Source organism: Megalops cyprinoides, chromosome 10, assembly GCF_013368585.1.
Source record: "Megalops cyprinoides isolate fMegCyp1 chromosome 10, fMegCyp1.pri, whole genome shotgun sequence".
Lineage (NCBI taxonomy): Eukaryota > Metazoa > Chordata > Actinopteri > Elopiformes > Megalopidae > Megalops > Megalops cyprinoides.
Genome location: NC_050592.1, coordinates 13,817,752 through 13,838,082, shown reverse-complemented (window position 1 = coordinate 13,838,082; position 20,331 = coordinate 13,817,752). Strand labels below are relative to the sequence as shown.

At 41.4% G+C, this 20,331-nt stretch overlaps 1 protein-coding gene across 1 annotated transcript; it reads left to right on the top strand.

Moving 5' to 3' along the window:
• The first annotated feature begins 1,257 nt into the window (after window positions 1-1,257).
• On the top strand, window positions 1,258-18,689 carry paqr6 (progestin and adipoQ receptor family member VI). The gene is made up of 8 exons (XM_036538888.1): window positions 1,258-1,440; window positions 10,168-10,412; window positions 10,805-10,932; window positions 12,531-12,736; window positions 13,980-14,106; window positions 14,773-14,869; window positions 15,766-15,910; window positions 16,444-18,689. The coding sequence occupies exons 2-8, from the start codon at window positions 10,224-10,226 to the stop codon at window positions 16,716-16,718; spliced, it is 1,167 nt and encodes a 388-aa protein (XP_036394781.1). The 5' UTR covers window positions 1,258-1,440; window positions 10,168-10,223; the 3' UTR covers window positions 16,719-18,689.
• The last annotated feature ends 1,642 nt before the right edge of the window (window positions 18,690-20,331 follow it).

The window sequence follows — 20,331 nt, the reverse complement described above, 5'->3', positions numbered from 1 at the left end:
CCTAACCTTAAAATGTAAATTAACTAATCCAGGACTGCTCTCTGAGTATGGAACTTTACTTGTATGTCAAATCAACTCAAATCTTTTTCCACATAATATCTCCTCTACTCTTATTTCGTGCACAACCCCCCTCTCCTTTCTGCAGCTCATTCTTCAGAGTCTGATTGCTTTGTAACTAGGACCCACTGTCCCCACCATTATCTGCAGTGTTTGGAGGTCCCGTGGGCCAGCCAGCACTCGGCTAAATGCCCAGTCCTCATCGCGCCACAGAGAGGCCGTCAGTCTGTTGGCAGTGGCCCTGGTGCCACCCTAAAATGAAGATGGCAGGTCATTGTCCCACTTTTTGGGAGTTCCACACAGGCCTGTCCCCGTGCCCAGATGAACCTTGAAGGACAGAAGAAGCACTAACGAAGCAGAAACTGAAACTTGATTAATCACCACTGCCACATCAACCGTTTGCAATATGTACAAAAAGCTTAATTGTATCAACTCTCAGAAGCTGTAACAAGGTTTCACCGAGTTATGTAATGGCCTTACGTGACTCCGAAAAGAGCCTCCTCCTCCAAATGTCCTGTGTTGGTGTTGTATTTGTGACAAAACTAACACAAGTATCAACGTAAAATCGGTTGTCGTAGGTTTCTGCTGGCTGCAGATGAAAAGTAGCTCATAACCGAATATTGGCGTGAATATAATAGGGTGTCAGTATCGTCAGCCGCAAGCTTGCACTGTGCAGCTCAAATCACTTGAAAAGTATGGAAGTATGCGTACGTCTTAAGGGGGTATGATCCCTTCATCGCTGAACAAATCATGGTATCAGGTGAAAGAGAATAAAATCGAAACCATGAAAAAGGAACCAGCAGCTGTAGACGCACAGATGTTTCACCAACGGTTATGTTATCATCGTATATTATAAACACTGCAAATGTATGCTCTGATAATCCTGCACAGTTATCTCTTGCCTGTGTCAAGGTTACAGTATTGGTCACTTTCCGCGGTATTTGCCAAGAGTGGTAAAAAGTAGCCTATCACAAACTCTGAAATAAGCGCAGTATAACTCGGCAGCATTTAGCCAATCGACTGAAAAAAACCGACTTTGTGCGTTAATTTGTGCGTCTTTTTCTCTTCTTGACTGTCTCCTGATTCCAAAAACAATGTTTCTTTCTTGTTCCTATCCAATGAAAAGGCAGTGTGTTTCGGAGGGTGGGATTTCGACGACTGGACTACAGTGTTTTTAATTCGCGTGCAGAGGAATGCGAAGTCAGACAGTCGACGCACGGTTAGGTCGTAATTTATCGTAGCTACGTTTAGTATTGTGATAGAACTGTAGTTATAAAAAAATATTTAATGAATAAATAAAACTCCGAACTCGGGATCTTGGTCACATTTTCGTCTCTCTCAAGATATGCGGATATCATTTCGTCGGCAAAATAAAGCTAAAAGGTTTGTCTCCGATTGCTTTAATTTGATCAATCACGCCCTCTTTGTACTTTTTGGCTGCATGTGTACCTTGCTATTTAATGCATGTCGGCTTCAACCAAAGTAGCTCAAAGTTTTTGAGACAGTTGGCGGTTATTTTAATTTACTCCTAAGGACATCATGTTCCATTCTTATTTAGGGGCTCTTGTTACCGTTTCAGAGCAAGTTTTGACACAGACAGCGCGCTTCGACCACTCCCACCGCTACCATAAAGTAGTTTGGAAAAAAATCTGTTAACTTTTCCGATTCAGTGTTTTATTTGGCTATAGTTGAGTTTCTGTGTTTATGCGCGCCCCTGGGTGTGCGCAGAAACAATGTCATGTTTTGTGTCATGTAAATCATGTCGTGGATCACATTACAACAGCAAGAAGGTGAAATAAATAGTACTGCCTCTGTTAATCATATCGGTTTCTTGCCCACTGGTGCAAGATCTGTGGATGCACATCTTTACAGCAGCTTTTCGATGTGACGAAATGGCATGGAAATGCCTTCGAGGAAAACCAGCTTCCCAGTCTGATTTATGGCGTTATGGATGTGTTGAACTTTCATTTCGTGAACTACTGTGTAACCCCATCAACAGTTGTGTATCTAGCTATTTCTCCTGTTTCCAGCACAATGTGTTTTTACAAGTTGAGATCCTTGGGGTGTACGCTGTCATGAATTCCACATGAACTTAGTGAAAGTTATCTCTCGGCAGTTTGAGGGGGATGGGTGAGAACATTCCGTTTAACCGTCACGTTTCTTGTATTTTGACATAGTATTGAGTTGTCAATGATTGAAATTCGTGAACAATAATCGTGTTAATGGAAATTGTATTCATGTAAATATAGACGTAGATAATTAAACAACTGATGATGATGAGTGTGATTTCGATTATAAGGTGGCGTTGCACTGATCAACTGTAAAGAGATCTTGGGTTACACTGCCCTGTCAAAGTGTCATAATTCCCTCATACAAGCAAATCACAGAGTTAAGATCAGGTTCCATGCTTAATACATGTTTATTGCTCATGTTTTATTATTTTAGAAAACTATTCTAAGTATTTGAAACACATGTCAAAGCTTTGAATATAGCCTAAAATTCAATGAGTATAGTCCTCCTTGCTTAATCACAGATTCCCTATATTGAAAATAAATGTGAAGAAAACAGCAGTGTACTCCAGACTATCTATATCACAGTGTCCAAGAAGAGAGGGAAATGGAACAGGGCTGCATGGGATCGGTATTTGAAAAACATCCAAAGGCCCCCTTTGTGTTTCACAGTAAATGTTCATTTGTGGTTGGGCTGTGGAGATGGAACATTCATGTGCTGGCAAGACTGGCTCACTGAGCTCAGCACACATGGCCCTTGTTATTGTTGCAGCAGTGGTCCACGTGAGCACAGAGGAATATATTGTCTAAATCCTTCAGGTTCCTTTGGTAAATAACTGGATGGGCAGCCCCTGATAGCTTGCAGTCACAGAGCAAGGCTGGCCCCTCGGCTTCCTGTCATTCCAAGCCTTTCTTGCGCAACCCCTCTCTCTCTGCATGTCTGACTCCCACGTTGCTGTGCTGCTGGTAACTTGCTCCTAGCACTCATTAGCAAAATAAAAAAAAACGTCCTTACGAAGTGATTTATGGTATTTTTTTATGTCCAGTGTTCCATATGCACAGTTGAGAGTGAAAAATGAAGCTGTTGTAGTGGGTGTTACGAAATTCTTTCTGAAAGCTAGGGTGTGGAGATCTTAACAGTTGTTCACAGTTATCTAATGACTTGCTCATAAATAGCAGTGATTAAATATGGTTGAATTTCTTTTTTATACTACTTCTGTTGTGGTGTAGCTCAGGTTGTTTTGTATTTTTAAAATTGATCACAAAGTATGGCATATGGGATCTATAGGCTAATAACATCAAGGGCTGAAACATGATGTGACTGAAATAGTCACCTCCAGAATAGTGTATGTGTGCAGCTATGAACTGGCATGAAGTGTTGCCTACATCATTCCTAAAATGGCCTTCATTGTTTTCATCTGTCTTTCCCAAGTGTCTATACTGTTGATACTGGGTTACATACAGCTTTCCTCGATTCTTCAGTTTTGTAAGTTATGGTGTTTAAAGGTAAAAGGCCTGTTCACATACAGATATGTTTACAACTTCTGTTACATCGCACACTTGGAAATTACTGCAAAAACGCACCATTAGAAAGGCATCTCAAGACAGGTCAACCTGCTTTCGAAGGAAGCTATGACCTTCAGTCAGCAGATATGCTGGTGTTTCGCTAAGGTATTAGTGTACAGCTGAAAACATAAGGGTCCAGTTAGAACTGTACGTTAGAAAACAATGAATGAATCGCAAGAGATTCACCGAATGAATTTCTTAAGAATGAATTGTTCTATTCTGTTGCTCACTGATTTACTCTCTAAATAAAAAAGAAAAGGGTAAAATCATGCTTACTTCAATTGACTGCTTCATATGGGATTCCATACAATGTGTCAGAATTCAAACCTGGGAGCCTCAGACACATTTGACCTAATCACTTCAGTACACTAGCGTTGAAAGGGTTGGTGATTCAAGCTTTGAGTTCAGTTAAGACCATTTAACACAGTGGCTGCCAGTGAGTGAGGATGCTGTCGTAACACACGGTACATAGGATTAGTCACAGATAACAAGCCACTGCTGCGTGTAATAGTTTTTACCTTATCTAATCCCCACCACTGACATCACCAAATAGCACGTATGAATCAAAGATCTTATGTGCCCTTGTGCTCTGGCAAGGTCATGGGGATGTCTTTTTTATCATAAAATAAATACAGTATAGTAGCAACAATGCTGACTTTTACGGTAAACTGAGTCTGGAACAAGATGTGCTGCGCAAATGAAGAGGCAGCCATGCCTATATCCGCAGCAGGATATAGTTCAGATCAGTCACACTGCAAGTTTTTGTGTGTTGGATGTGTGTTGTTGTGTAACCTGTCTTTGAGGTTTCAAGCTTGTCAACCAACATTTCGCAAATCGGAATGATCTGCAGAGCAAAATGGTAAAAGAATGTAAAAGAAAGGACATTGGTGCGATGTAGTGTGTTCACATGGAAGGTTGCTCTGAAATGGAGTGTCTACCAAATAAATAAGTATATAACAATGTCTTGGTTAAGGAACCTGACGTTTGATCAGAGTGTGGCAGGGTCATTTCCAAGCTGGGGTGCTGGAGTATCCAGATGCATGGATAAAAGATGGAAAATGTATGCTATGTACGTTGCCCTGGATGAGAGGTATGTGTATTTCCTCAGTCCTAACTATGAACACGTTAGATAAAAATGCAATGTCACAATAGATTAACTGTAGGGTTTGGGTATGTTGTTTGCCTAAGATAATGATGGACGTGGTGAACATTCATGTCTAATAAGCTCTGATTAGCTAATCTCCACCTGACTGTGAATGGTCATTAGTACAGAATGGCACTTTGGCGTGTGCTGCACAGATGCGGATACTGACATATGTGCAGCTGTGTCCCTCACATTGGCTTCTTATTGTCAGGGCTGGCTGATAAAGACAGCCATTGAGAAAGGTCATGTGCTGGAATCACGAGCTAGGGAAAGAATTTAGAATTCAGTAGGAGGGAGAGAGAGAGAGGGTGGAACATTGGACAGGACAGTGAGAGTTGGAGATAAGACAGAGGGTCACAAAAAGATTAATCCAGGCTCTGTATGCATGCTACAATATGCTCCTCCAATCAAGGAAGGAGAGAGACTGGGATCTACTCTTGTACTCTTGTCTTGTAAGATCCAAAAATTTCCATTTTAAATAAAACAATTCATGTTTCACTTCTCCCAACTGTTATAAATAACAAAAATCCAGTTTTGTTGCTTGTTTATTTTTATTTATTGCTTTCTATTTTTTAATCTTTTTGTTGGATATTTCTAGTGAACATTTTCTTTTGTGGATATTTGCTATGCATGATTCAATTTGTATTCAAGTCCTTAGAGTTTCTGGTATTCATTCTATGTATTGATTTTTGAATGTTCAAGAGAGAATGCTGAACAAGAAATCTGATATTGTTCAGAGTCTGCAGCCTATTTTCAAAGAACAAGTGTGAGTGTGGTTCATTAGCAGCTCTGTAATAATACAGGTGCACTGCACACTTTGTTCCTTGTATGCAAACATCACCCAACATGCATCAGGTTGCTATGAACAAGCTGTTTAGTTTGGTCAGTGCATAATGTTCATAGAATTTCAGGACTGTGGAATCTGATTCCATTTAGTGGTGGTTATCACTGGGGTACAAGTGTGTCAGAGTACTGTCTAACCCATCTCTGTCACTCGTGTTCCTCCAGGATCCCTGCACTCAAAGGGTCTTCTTTCATGTGAACTACAAAGTGTCAGCTTTGCGTTTCCAGTCCACACTTCCTGCTGAGAAAGATGACACTATTTATTTTGTCAAGCATTGTGAATTGACTGTTACGTGACCTCTTTGGCCATGCACAACATTTGACGTTTGTGGAGCACAGATCTGGAAATCATAAATCATAACATAACATTGTGGTAATATGTTAATATTATTGAAGCCAAGGGAAGATGTCATCTCTTTCCATTTATGTATGAATTATGCATGGTTTAAGGGTGAAAAATTAGATTAGAGCAAGCATTTTTTTTTTCTTTTTGTACAAGCACTATTCTATCATTTCCTGTTTTTGGAGATAGAAGTGTTTCTGCCTAATGTGTAGAGAGATTTTGACTTTAAGTGTAACCATGTTCAACAGAGTATAACATCAGGGAAAGGATGGCTTTTGCTTTGCTCCATAACTGTTTTCAAGTCAAACAAACCTGGTCATACTGTGAATCATGTTGCAAGGCTGTAAGGCATTGTGCAGACATAGGCACACCCTCAGTATGCTGAGGTGCAACTGAAGAATGCTGGGGCTTCTCCCACTGTTGTGTGACACAGCACAGGTCATGTGCCTGTGGTTGATAAAATGTCACAGAGATCTGACTAGGGAGGGGGGTGGGCAGGGATTCATGAGCTGCTCCCATCACTGCTGACCCAGAATGCACCCGCTCTGTCAGCATGCCATCCTATTCAGCGAGGGCCTTATTTCAGTGGCCAAACCCCCTTCTACAGTTTTGGCATTAGCCACCGGACCCATCCAGCGCTTGGCCAACGCAGAGTGCAGAACATTGTATTCTGTTCAGTATTAAATGGGGCATCCCAGAACTATTCATTGCAGGCAAGCTGCAAGGTAATCATTATCATCCATGCTCCCCCTACAGTAGACTCAGAGCAGGACTGGAACCATTTCCCATTAATGCACTGTGCTGTGTTACACATGGACGGAATATATTATTTGCACTTTAGACATCAACAGAAAGAGCCTTCTGTCTCATTAAAAATCAGTTGTCATATTCAATGAGTTATAGAACCACTGCCAGTATTAGCAGGGAGATAGTTCAAGTCAGGTTGAACTATTTTGATTACATGTACGCCACATTTGTCTAAAAGGATACTTCAGCAGAGGAGTCTGCTATTCAGACACAGTGCTTCCACTTTGACATTGAAAGCATTAACTTCTAGCAGTTGTTGGTCTTGGTGAATCAGTTATCATTGACATATTGCGCTTGAGAGATTTCCTTCTGTTTTTACAGTCTGACATTTCAAGGCCCTCAAGCATTTTGCAACTTATCAGCTAATTGAATTTACTTGATTTGCAAGTTGGAGAGATATAAACAGTAAAGAACAAGCAACAAGGCACTGAGGTGTGTGTGGCTTTCTCATTTCACACCAGATGAAACCACCTTCGAATATTGTTTGTCAGGATCTTATTTTAAAAAAAACAACTTAATTATTTTGAATCCAAGATTTAGAATAAATTCTGTTTTTTTATATTCAGGGAAGAGGTGTGATTACACTGAGGAACAGGCTCTTTCAGAATCAAATTTGTATTCAGAGAAAACTCTTTGCATGAATTTTCAAGTCAGAAGTGTAAATGAGAAAGTATATTAGCTCTTTACTCAAAATATAGCTGGCCATATGTGGTTTAATGTCCCCACAGAAATGTGATTCTGTCTTTTTCTTTAGAATATAACCACAATACACCTATACCTATAATGTACACCTATACTTGTATCTGAGTTTATAACTCTTTAGCTTAAGTCATTCCAACATGTGGAAAGATTGAGTTGCCTGCCATGGAAACAGGGCCAATTACCCATGGTAATTGAGTTTGGAGGAAAAAGAGGTACATTTCAGAGAAGTAAACCTCTGCCCCCTCATGTGATGTGTCCCTATTTCTGCATTTATAGGAGGCATTTGTGTATCTGTTAGAGGTGGATATTCCTAGTCATTCCACATTTCATTGTTAGTGAAATGTAGTTCAGAGTACAGACAAACAAACAGGCTTCATACCAGGTGCCTGACTAATAATTCAACAAATAATCATGCAGTCATATTAATTTGTCATTTGGTTATGCGGGGGATTGATTTTTGTGTGAGTAATGAGCTTCAGCAGGGTGTGAAGAAAGATATTCAGTGCAAATTTTGAATATTAAAATCAGTACCACCCATGATGGCAAACGTCACTGATAAACACTGTCACGCAGTACACCAGTACTGGATAATTGCAGCTGACTTTCCACTGACTTCTCCAGCCAGTGCATTCTGCACAGCTCTGTGCCAGGGCCTGTGCAAGCTACACCACTCTGGGCCGGGTTACCCCTTAACATGGCCGAGTGTGAGGCAGCCACGGGTGACTGTCCGGCGTCTTGCATCTGCTTTGTGTATGGATACGGGGGGTGCCACATTCTGCTCCTTGTGTTCACGCTGCTCATTTTCGTACGGCGCCGCACGTAACAGTCGCCCCTCGGCCCTGGTGTCTCCACGGCTCACACAAGGCACGCTCTGTCCCTGTAAACAGGAGAGACGCCTCCAGCCTGTGCTGTGGCGCGGAGTGAACCTTTCGCCGCACCCTCCGGTGGCCGAGGTCTGCGTGGTGGTGACAGAAAAACAGCCAGATGATGTCACGTCTTGCTGGAGTGGAGGAGGCTGTTGTGCAATACCCAGTAATACGCTCTCTCTCAGCCAGGCCCAAGGCTGTGCCTGGAACTTGTGTAGTGTTACAGACATTGTCGTTCAGTGTGATTAGAATACAATAAAATTTAACGCATCTGCTAATTACAAATCTGGTGGTAGCAGTGTTTGTTTTACAACACTTCAGTTGGTGAAGTATCAGCTCAAAGTATTGGTTGTCTATTAAAAAAGAAAATTCTAAGCAGAGCTGACTCTAGCTTATCAATTAACAATAAATAGTAAATATTAAATACAGTGTTACTAAAAGACAGTGTAGCAAGGTATGCAAAAGTGCTAGCTTCTAATTATAGAACTGATGAGAAATAACTCTGAAGGATATAGCATAACAGTATTTCTGATGTCCTGAAGGCCTGAGAGATTTTGTTTCATTTTTCCATGCTGCTGACACTGAGGCTTGATGCACACTGAAGTGATTGACAGGTTTCTTATGTAAAAGGCACGTGAGGTCCTTGACCTCTTCCTGTCTGTAAGCATGTTTGTGTGTGTGTGCATGTGTGTGTGTGTGTCCCTGCATGTTTTTGCCTGCTCTTTGAGTGAATCACATTTCCTGTTCTCCACGGGCACAGTAGCTCCCGGATAGGTCAGCTCCACAAATCTGTGCCTTTGGCAGTGTATTTCCTAAAGCATGGATACCTTTCTTTGTCATGTGTGTTTGTATTTTTCTCTTTGTCTGTGCATGCGTGTGCACTTTTACGTATGTGCTGCTGATTTTTTTTTTTGTTGAGAAGCTGCTGTAAGTGTTCAAAGATGTGAGATGATACAACATAATTTTCCTAGCTCAGAGGGAGCTAACATCATTTCTGTTTTTCCTTTAATCCAAGCCCTTAATTGTTTAATGGTATCCATTTCTTGAGACTACCTGTCATAAGAATGGCAGCTTTTTACCTTCTTGAAAGTGTATTATTCATCATGTATTTCAGGCAAAAATGTTAAATGTCTTGCATTTGAATTTAAAAGGCCTGCAGCATCTGATAACCTCAGTAGACGCACAGTGAGAGTCCTCCGTCTGTGCCCATTGAGTAATGCCACAGTGCTGTTTCCACACACGTTCTTTGTTACTGCTGCAATGTATCAATGCAGCTCACTGTTTGATTTGGAGGTAGTTGCACCAGTCTGCAGACTCTAGCTATCAGACTGTCTGCCCTGCCTTCAAGTGTCACTTTATCACAAACCTCCCTCTCAAACAAAGCTAGCAAACTTGAGCACTCTCTTTTGGTTTGGCTTTCTGAAAAAAATATGCAAATATATGTCTGGATTACTGGAGCAATATGTAGGAAGAACCCTGTGTTGGGTAGGTGAAATAATGGAGTCATTTGTCATGATTCCAGCAGCAAGATTCAGTGTTAGAACTTGCAATTCCGATTAGTTTCTCAGACATCTGAAGATAAATTCTAAATGTACTTGAAATTATACATAAAGCCGGATAACTCATGGGATCATATTTGCATTTCTTGCATTTGTATGCATTCGGGTGCTGATAGCAGCGGTTCCTGTGCTGCTCTGTGTTATTTCCAGAATGTTCATTCAGAATGATTCCACATGGACCGCATAGCAGGGCACAGCCAGCCATATCAGTTTGGCATCTGAGGAAGAGCTCTGTGAGTAATGTGCCTGTTTGTCCTCCTGTCTCCTGCAGTGTTTCCTGTGTGGCGGCACGGCCGTGGGGGTCAGGGCTGGACCTGGGGCCGGTACATGCAATGGGAGGAGGGGGGAGGGGCCGAGCCCCCTCGCTTTGAGTGTCCCGTGTGGTGCGCCCTGTGTCGGGTTGGGAGGGCCCGGATCAGGCAGGTGTGTCAGAGAGGAAGGGGCGTGTTGGGACTCTCCGCAGACATGCTGAGCATCAAGCTCCCCCAGCTCTTCGACATCCACCAGGTGCCACGGGTGAGTATGACACACACTGGGATTGTGGCCCCTGCGTTAGTGACCTGTGTGAATGCCCCTCTGTATCTCATTATCATAGCTCCTCCACCGCAGTCTGCCCATCTACAGCACATTCTCAAACACAGTCTCCAACATGTATCCAGCACCCTATATTTTCTAACACGTTTTTAGCAGTTATGTACACATTCATTTGTAGTGAACCAAAATTCTGCACGTCTACCGTTTGTCAGCTTGTTCTATATGCTAGAAAAAAGCTGAGATATCCTCAACAACAGCAAAAAATCAAGTTCCGATTATTTCTCTCTATGCAACAGGCAAGCATTGTAAGGACTTAATCTCCCTTTGTAGCACATGAACTGTTAGTGTGAACCCATTAATATTCCGCCTCGTAGGTGTTCCGTGAGGATGGCATCATCTCCGGATACCGGCACCCCCGCAGCTCCGCCCTCGACTGCATCCTCAGTAGCTTCCAGATGACCAACGAGACTGTCAACATCTGGACCCACTTCCTGCCCACCTGGTTTGTGCTGCACGTGTTTACATTTCTTCCTAGAACCATGACAAGCACAAAGGGAGATTGTGTTGCAGTAGTCTAGGTTCTAGATCCTAAATAATCAGTGTTTAAGGTTGGGTTGTTTGCCAACTGCTGTCAAATGCTTCAGACCTTAAAGAAAATGTTACACTTTACTGCTGAGCCTAACATATGGAGTCCATATGATCCTGTCATCCCAAAATAATTTCTCCTTGTGGAGAATTGTTGTAGGATGTAAGTGTATACTGAAGATACGTAGTCCTAACAAGTGGACTCAACAGTGTTAAGAGGCGCTGGCTTGTGATTCAGTTTTCATTTACATGAAAGAGTAACAGCAGCTATGTCTTCGGGTGGGTTATGCTTCATTGCAGGCTGTGTGTACTGACAATTTAGTGCATGAAATCATTTTCACAGTATGGCCTGACTGAGGTTGTTGATCAGCTCCTTTGGGGGTTTCAAGAGCCAATTTAAGTAAATGCTTCTATTCAGATCTTTACACGTGTGTCAATGGAGCATTGCTTTTACAAATTATTTGTTCTTTCTAAATGTTACGCCACAATAATGTCTTGTCAACACAAGCCAATTTCCTAGAGAAATAACTTAATATATATTTGCTCACATTAAGAAACTTTGAAAGACGCACACAACTCCAAATATAGCAACATGATGAACAACCCGTAACTAATGAGTATCCCAAGGTCACACAGAAGAAGAATGGGGTGTTATCATGATTCATTAGAAAAATGTTAACCACTGTAATGATGGTATCTATGTTTAGTAGTTAACTCAAATCATGCATTTATGTTTGTAATCGGTAGCTTGAAATGATGAGTCATTGAGTTGTCTAATTTCTGTGTAACAAGAACATTGGTTACTGTTTTCTCAGATAAAGCTAGACATCCTGAAAGGGGTGAAGGTCGATGTTGTCTTTTTGTTTTATCTATGAATCAACATCATACTTACACTATCCCAACAGAGATACAGAAATTTAGCCTTTCTTTTTATCTGTTGTCATGATAGCCAGAAAAGCATGAGGAAAATGACATTTTACTATATATAGCCCCAACATTTGCTACAAACTGTGATGCAGGTCTTAGAAAGCCTTAAAGAAAAAGGGGACATCAGACAGAAATATTGTGTTTTTTGTCTTATCTTAGTCACAAACTTGATCATAACTGAGAATTAAACATTCCTGTCAAGGTGGGCCAAGAACGTTGTTAGCTAGTGAAATATAAAGGTGGGATAAAACCCTTCACATTGCAGCCATGGATTAGGGATTGCAGGGATTGCAGCAGGGACACCTTTAAAACGTTGTAATGGTTTCTTTCACTGAATATTTTGATTTAAAGTATTGAAAGAGTTTGATAATGAGACTTTGATCGGTGATACTCTGCTGTATAACTGACATTGGTTTAGACCTTTCCCCTTAAATTCTTTGTCGTCACTGTTCCAAGCTAGACTTTGGGCAATTCATTGCACCCTTTTGAAGAGTCCTGGTGGTTGTCTCTCCAGGCTCAGTGCATCCTGTGCGTATTCGCCCATCTCGTTCTCTTGCTGATAAGTATGGCTGTGTTTCCTGAAAACAGGTACTTCCTGTGGCGCTTCAGCGTGCTCTTCTCGACGCTGGACTTCCTGTCAGAGAGCTACACGTGGCCCCTGCTGGTCTACATGGTGCTGATCTGCCTGTACCCCTTCACCTCCAGCTGTGCCCACACCTTCAGCACCATGTCCGCCGAGGCTCGCCACATCTGCTACTTCTTTGATTACGGCGCTCTCAGCTTATATAGCCTCGGTATGGCCAGGCTGTGATTACACTTTCACTCCTGCTACTATTTTCTGCCACCAGTGTACTCTTTTTTGTCCATTTTCCATTTTCTCCCCAATTTGGAATGGTCAATTCCCAGACCTATGGAATGTCCAATTTGTCAATCGATGTTCGCTCCCATTGCACAACCCCCACTATCAATCCAGGAGAGCGTGGACAAGCACGTGCCCTCCTCTGAGACATGTGATGTCAGCCGCTGCTTCTTTTCGCACTGCGGTCCACAAGCTAAGCTAGCACAGAGATGAGTCGGAGGAAGACATTTCGTATGCAGCTTTGGCATGTGGACTACAGGCGCCCGATCGACCAGCAGGGGTCACTGTTGCTAATGGGACCGAAGCCCCTGCCGTCGTACCCACCACTATCCCTGGCGGAACGAAGCCAATGTGTTCCGCCTGTGACTGTTGGCTAGTGACACAGTCAGGTCGAACCTGGCCGTGGTGCTCAGAACGAGTGCTTTTACCAGCTGAGCCACTCAGAAGCCCCCCCACCAGTGTACTCTCATGTACAAAGTGTATTTGTACTACTGTTGCTAGTGTAGTTGGCACGGATTGGATCACAAGTAATAATAACTGAATAAGTCCCTCTCATTGGTTTATTAAGAAAATCATAAGAATACCATGGGCTAACCCTACTGTGTTAAAAGATGGTCATATATCTAGAGCATCATATGTTGTGCAGCTATTCAAAACTTGTCCAGCTTGGCGACAATATTCTTGCTTAGGAGGAGGTGACATTCCAAGATCAGAGACAATGCTGGGCTTTGCTGCAGTCCCTTCTGTGTTGTTATACCACCCAGTAAAGCCTATTTAACTTCGGACCTGTGAAAATGGGCCTGGGCAAACACACACAAGTCTGCACAAACAGTGTGCTTTAAACATCTAGCCAATGAATTGTTACAACAAATTGGTGTGTGAAAATACATGATAAATGGTTGTATTTTGTGTTGTAGAAAAAAAAAACATTAGTACTAATGCACAATAGAATGGTTTGAGAAATGAAACACAATTTTGCAAGCTCCAAATATATCAGAGCCGCAGATTTTTTTTACCATAAGCTTTAGTTTGGAGTGGTAACTGGCCATCACACCACCCAAAAATCCTTTGCAAATCTGGTACATCTTATTTCAGCACTTTCCATATTTCAGGAGCTTATGGCATGAAGTTGATGCGAAAACTATCTCCGAAAAACTCCCTTTTATTCATGTGCCCAGGCTGTGCCATCAGCTATGGATCCTATGTGATGCCTGATTGCTGGGTGAACACTTGGCTGCACCGCCATTTTGTACCCATCGCCATTGGCAACACGTTGGTCTGCACCAGTCTGTCCTGCTATTCCAGGTAAGGGACACCAGGCACAGTAGATATTTTGATCCAGGACACTGACTTTTTTGGTGCCTGCAGCCTAAGACTTTTTCCTGATTAGGCCATGACTACTGCCTTTCACACCATGCCGCAGAGGCTGTAACCTTATTATATCATTCAGTAACAGTCTCATTGTTGAATTAGGTTTATGCGTAATTAGAATCCCTGAAAATACCACAACAAATTACTTAAACATACTTACTATAATTTGGATAGTAACTTTCACAGTAGTGCTGAAAGAAACATTGCATCTCATCATGTATATCATTATGCTGGAAGTTGCTCTGGATAAGAGCATCTGCTAAATGAATGTAATTTAATGTAACTGGTGTTCACTGCAGTGTTTAACGCAAAATTGATCTGAATTTCCAGGAGTATTTTAAAACAATCTGCTTTTTTTAATCTTTCTCCATGTGGGGCCTTAATATACATTAAGCATCCATAGTGACATGGAAAAAAGAGCCATTCGGGCTGTAGCTGTGCTCTGATGGACCACAGTAACATGAAAACCTTTAAATTTCCTTGTTGAATTGTTTGTGGTGGGTGGAAGACTAGAACTGAGGAAATAAACTGGGTGAGTGTAAGACTGAAAAGGCCAGTGCTATCTGAAAAGGTTTCATTCACTGCCTCATTTTTTTACAGGTTCCTTGAATTGCAGTTTCCACGCAAGAGTAAAATTCTCCGCACGGGGGCGTTCGTTTATCCCTTCATCTTTGACAACATACCTCTCTTCTACAGAGTGAGTGACATCAGATTAGAGGCTGCTAAATCCCAGACCCATGTAGATGTGTAAAGATGTCTGCTTTTGTGAATAGAACATGACTTACCTTTCATGAATTTCCCCATAATACTGCTCCATAGCACACTTGCAGGAGCACTCTATGCAAAAAAAATAAATAAATAAAAGTGAACTTAAAATATATCAAGCATTATTTTGACTTATGACCTAATGAGTTCTAAAGTGGCAGGGACATGATGTGACTTTTCACCATCTTCCTGAGAGTTATGGGAGGTGTTATCTAGATACTTTTGAACATTTGCAGTAATAACACGACCCGAAACACACAGAATGAAGTAATGGAGCACCACTATGCACTTAAATAAAGGAACACCATTATACACTTAACAGCAGGATGTATATAACATACTGAGTTCATTTGTTTTACATTGACATTTTATTATAGATTACAGCGTTGTCATTGACAGTAATTAAAACGGCAGTACAATTTCACAGTTAATTACACAAATGTATTTTCCCAAATATTCTTTTGCTTTATACTCTAATGGTGTAGTACAAACTGTAGGTAAATTACAAGATAGACACAGTTCTTGGAGTAACAGGTGCTTCAAGTTGGGTTATCAATGCATCCTTTTTGTCACTATTAACTTATAACAGGCCCTTGGTAGATTGCCATGTTACTGTGGAAAGAATCTCTTAAATATGTACTTGTTAATTCAGCAGTTAATGCACATTGTCCCAGACTTTTGAGAGACAAATTTAAGGAAGTGCTGCTGTATCTTTTATTCGCTCCTTTTGCAGCGTTGTTTGAATATTTTAAGGACAGCCAAATTCATCTTGCTGGGTTTGAACTCTCACTCTGACCATTCTGTGTCCTCCTCTCTGATTTTGTACAGCTTTTGCTATGCTTTGGGGGGAGCTGTGGCCAGACCGAAGCCCTTCCCAGCCACTGTTACCACCTGCTCTTTGCCTTCCTCACCTGCTTCCTGTTCGCATCACATCTTCCAGAGAGACTGGCTCCAGGGCGCTTTGACTACATTGGTATGACTGTCAGTGACTGTCCATATGTTGCCACCATCATGTCTTCTATTATTTGGCCTGTATGACATCATGCTACATTGTGTTTTCACATACTTCAGCTCCTCTACTGCATTTCCCTTCAGTCTAGTGTCCTGTTTAGATGTCAATCCCAGCATGTGTGCTTTGTGGATGTGGACCATGAAAATGTCCTTACAGGACACCCAAGCCTGTTCTGAATTATCTTATAACATATCGGTATGCAGAGTCTAATTAGTTTCTTGTTTTCTTAAGTAAGTATTTAAAAATTACTACCAGAAAAAGAGGCTTGTTTCAAGAACCAAACATATCGACCCAGTGGTCCTTACAAGACAGATTTATAAGTGTTTGGTATGTGCAACAAATACATATCATAGGTTTTATCTTTTCATAGAACAACTTTGGTTTCTTTTTAATATTACATACCTAGTATCATCTCATTCTTTAAATGTTTCCATTCTTTCTTCTCTTCCTGGTCTGTTGAATCCATCCGCTTTGTCTCTCTGCCACTTTCTCAGGCCACAGCCACCAGCTCTTCCACATCTGCGCCGTCATCGGCACGCACTTCCAGATGGAGGCGGTGCTGGCAGACATGACATCACGCAGGGCCTGGCTGACCGCCCACTCTGCTGTCCCCTCCTTCCTGGGCACCATGGGTGCGCTTGCCCTGGGCTTTCTTCTCAACCTGATCATCCTGGCGTTCTTCAGTGCTGCCTTACTACGGGCACCCAGTCACAGTGGTCTGTACCATATCGCCAAGCACCAACCCTCCGCCGAGTATAAGGAACATTAATGCCCCTCCCACCAACTGGCATGGCATTAATTGTCCACTGCATCCCACCAGCGGACTTTGACTAAATTCTTCAAATGGTGCTCACTTCAGCCTTAGTTTGGACATTGCTGCACCCCGATATTGCAAGATTATTCCGAGAATCCTAAGATTTCCATTTAGGGTTATATTTCAAGCAAAAGAGTTTCCTTGTGTGTTGTAGTTTGGTGGGAAGAGTAAAGACGATGATCATCAAAGTCCATAAGAGTTCCCTGAAGACACTTGCATGGTAAAACTCTGTGTGTTAACTATTAATTTTTCAGCTGAAGACCCAGTTATTTTTAAGCCTGAAGGACACTTTCAGTTGTTTCTTGCTTCAGGTCGATGACAGGTGAAGGTTGCCTTATTCTTAGGTGCTTTAGGAGCTTATTCACACCTATTTTGAGGCTTTGGGTTAAATGAAGCAGATTATTAGTTTAACACAAAAATAACAGCCCCTGACAAAAAAGATGGCTGCCTTTTTATTCATGATGAATGGATGATCTATAGCAGATGCATTCATGGTTGGTAGGTGATCTGTGGTAGATGTGCTGACGGTTTGTGGGTCATCTACAGTCTACATGTTTTCACAGCATGTGGATAGGTGATCTGTATTAGATTTCAGGGTGTCCATGATTCACATTTTAAGAGCTATGAATATCTAAAATCAGGGATGTTATACTTATGTCAAGTATCCTACCAAACTAACTCCATTGATAGTACTTATATGATTGTTTTAAGCCCTTAATAAATAACTGGCTCTGGGCTTACTAAAATCCTATTAGACATGATACAGTGCTGTCCAAATAAAAATTTTAAGTGCCTTTGGCAGTAGGGTTAGATACCCTCTATGCTATCTAGAATGTTAGGCAGGTTCAACAGTTAAATTCCAAGATATGTGTTTGAGTCATTTCTGAAGCTACTAGTTTTGACTTTTTCTGTTACCATTCTTCTTCACCTTTCTCTCACTTGGATGTTGGCGGTTATATTTGCAAAAAGACTTGTCCCTACACTATTTATAAAATGATATTGATTCAAATTAGACCTGATATGATTTAAGGATCAGTTTTATGGTTAAGTCCAGAGCTGAGGAAACACAGCTACCAAAGACAGTGACTATTGTGCTGATTGCTGAAATAGAAGTGCCACTTCTGTCATCATTTGAGAATACCACAGTATCCTTTCTGTGTGAACACTTGCTTCCACAAAATAAATAACATAGGTGGGGTGAGGTTAAACACAAGATGCTTTCATCCTTTAGCCTTTAAAGGGTTATTTTCACAGCGTAAAATCACTTGCTTTCAGGATTTCAAGATCCAATTAGTTATGCAGGGTGTTCCAGTTATAGTAATCTCACTTTACAGAGGTGTTGAAGCAAATTTCCTGTCCTGTAGATTTTTAAGCAGGTATCAGTGCACATTCTGTCAGGCTGACTTACTGCATAATTGAGACAGTGGAAGTGATGAGCAACTGGCAGTGTTGAACCAAAACAAACAACAATAGTTGTTTCTCACCAGGCAATTTTGGAAGGGGCTTTTTTGCTTTCATCAAACCACACACATTATTGTTTTCTCAATAATAAGCTTCTGGTTTATATCGTAGATTTGACGATAGCAGGGGAACTACTACAATGATATTGATGCACAGACTGTCTCTCATTTGTACTTTACTGTTTTTACTTACAACAGAGAAATTAGGAAATTGAGAGGGATTGCATCACACAGGCTGTAGCTACAGCTACATCAGAATGCACTGATGGAAAATTCCAGAAATTCTAGAAGTATATCTCAAACATGAGATACTAGCTAGTATACACAATTGTGGCATTCCTCCCTCTTTATTTGTGGGACACTTTATTTGTGGTCCATGTTGCTGATGTATTTATGTCCATTGCAGGTTTATGGCATACAAAGCACAACCTCTGTTACTTCTTGAATTTAATATAGTGGCCTATGGTTTACATTAAAGAAAAAACATTGTGCTTTTGGTATTTATTTCCATAGTGTAAAACTGCAATTACTATTAATGACCTCTTTCCACTGTATGTTTCTGACAAATCCACTCTAAATGCCATAAGAGATTATTATTATTCAGTCATCACATGTATTGAACATCAAGTGCAACCTACTGCATCAACATTTGAACCCAAGCAGGATTGCAGGACAAGGCAAATGCAATCATGTACCATACTCACAAGTCAGCGCAACTGCTTTTGCAACCTACAAGTCCCACAGTGCACCAGGATGCAGACACCAAATGGAGAATAGTGGCATCCACCCTAATGCTGTCTCAGTACCTTACAGGCATCTGAGCAACAGGTGCCAACAATGTGACAAGCTAACTCTATCCAACCTACCCACCCCTGCCCAAAGCAGAACAAGGCCGGTTTGCTGTGCCACTCTGAGCTCTCAGTCATTGTAAGCAAATGACATTAGTCAGTTTGGGCCCGTGGCAGTTTGGGCATAGCCTGTGCTAGGAATAGTGCTCAGCCACTCAGGAGCCCCAGAGTACTAGTGATTGAATGGCTGTTGTGCAGATTTTTGTTAACCTGGTGTGCTTCCTGGATCTTCTCACTTTGAAAAGTAAGATATTTAAAGGGTCAGCGGTTTAGAAAGGAACAGTATGTGTAGCAGTGGTCAGTGAAGGAGGTTTGTTGTATAATAAAGGTCAGTACTTAGATTCATAGTTATATTCCTAGAAGGTAGCACAGTTTATGCAAACATGCTCAATATGGGTGAAAGTTCAGCTGGACTGGAAGATGAGGGAGCTTACTTGCTATAAGACAGGCAAATGTGCATAGAACAAAGAAAGAGTTGCTTTTCTTGGCTTAAACTGCCACTAGACAAGCTCAATGAAAAGGTTATTTTCTTGCTTTAATCTTCTTTTTTAATTTGTGAGGGGAAACAAAAGTACAGCCTAAGGGGTCACACCATAACACTGCTTCCATTCCATTGAATAATGTCCAGTTAGACCACCCTTATGTCACTGTTATGGCTTGTAGACAGATGCTGAACCTGATTTCAGCATGTATAACTGTGTCCATGGGGATGTGTCTGAGGAGTTAAGACTCTCAGTCACTAAAATTTGGAATTTGGAACGGTAACTGTTGTAACAGAATGTGGCAGCCACTCTCCTCTCCAAAACTGAACCATGTTCAAACAAGCCATGCATGCATGCCATGCTAACCTAATAATAACGTGCTTAGTAGAACGTTTGCTGTTACTGAATGGAGAAATGGAATATACTGCATCCAATATTTAACCTTTAAAATGTAAAAGTGTGCTTGTGACAAACGGCAAGGTTTGTATCCTGTGTCTGTGTGCATGCGTACGTGTGTCTGTGTTATTCCCATCGATTCTCTAGATGCCAAAAACATGCTGCGGTGACTTTAGGTGGTACTGATTCCTTTCTCTGTCAGTCAGCAGTCTGCCACTTTGAGCTGCTCTGCAGCACTTTTGTTAAGAACTAATAGCTGGAGTCTTGCTGTAAAGTCAAATGCTCGTTGCATAGAACTGATTGCCTTAAATGTGTCCATAGTTTCCATTGATCCTCTTGGATAATCAATTCTTACTCTGTGATACAAAATGGAAAGTGGTTT

Coding starts and splice junctions, on each gene's coding strand:
- paqr6 (XM_036538888.1), top strand. CDS start 10,224: ATGCAATGGGAGGAGGGGGGAGGGGCCGAGCCCCCTCGCTTTGAGTGT. Junction 14,107..14,772: donor AGTCTGTCCTGCTATTCCAG/GTAAGGGACACC, acceptor ATTTTTTTACAG/GTTCCTTGAATTGCAGTTTC. Junction 14,870..15,765: donor ACATACCTCTCTTCTACAGA/GTGAGTGACATC, acceptor GATTTTGTACAG/CTTTTGCTATGCTTTGGGGG.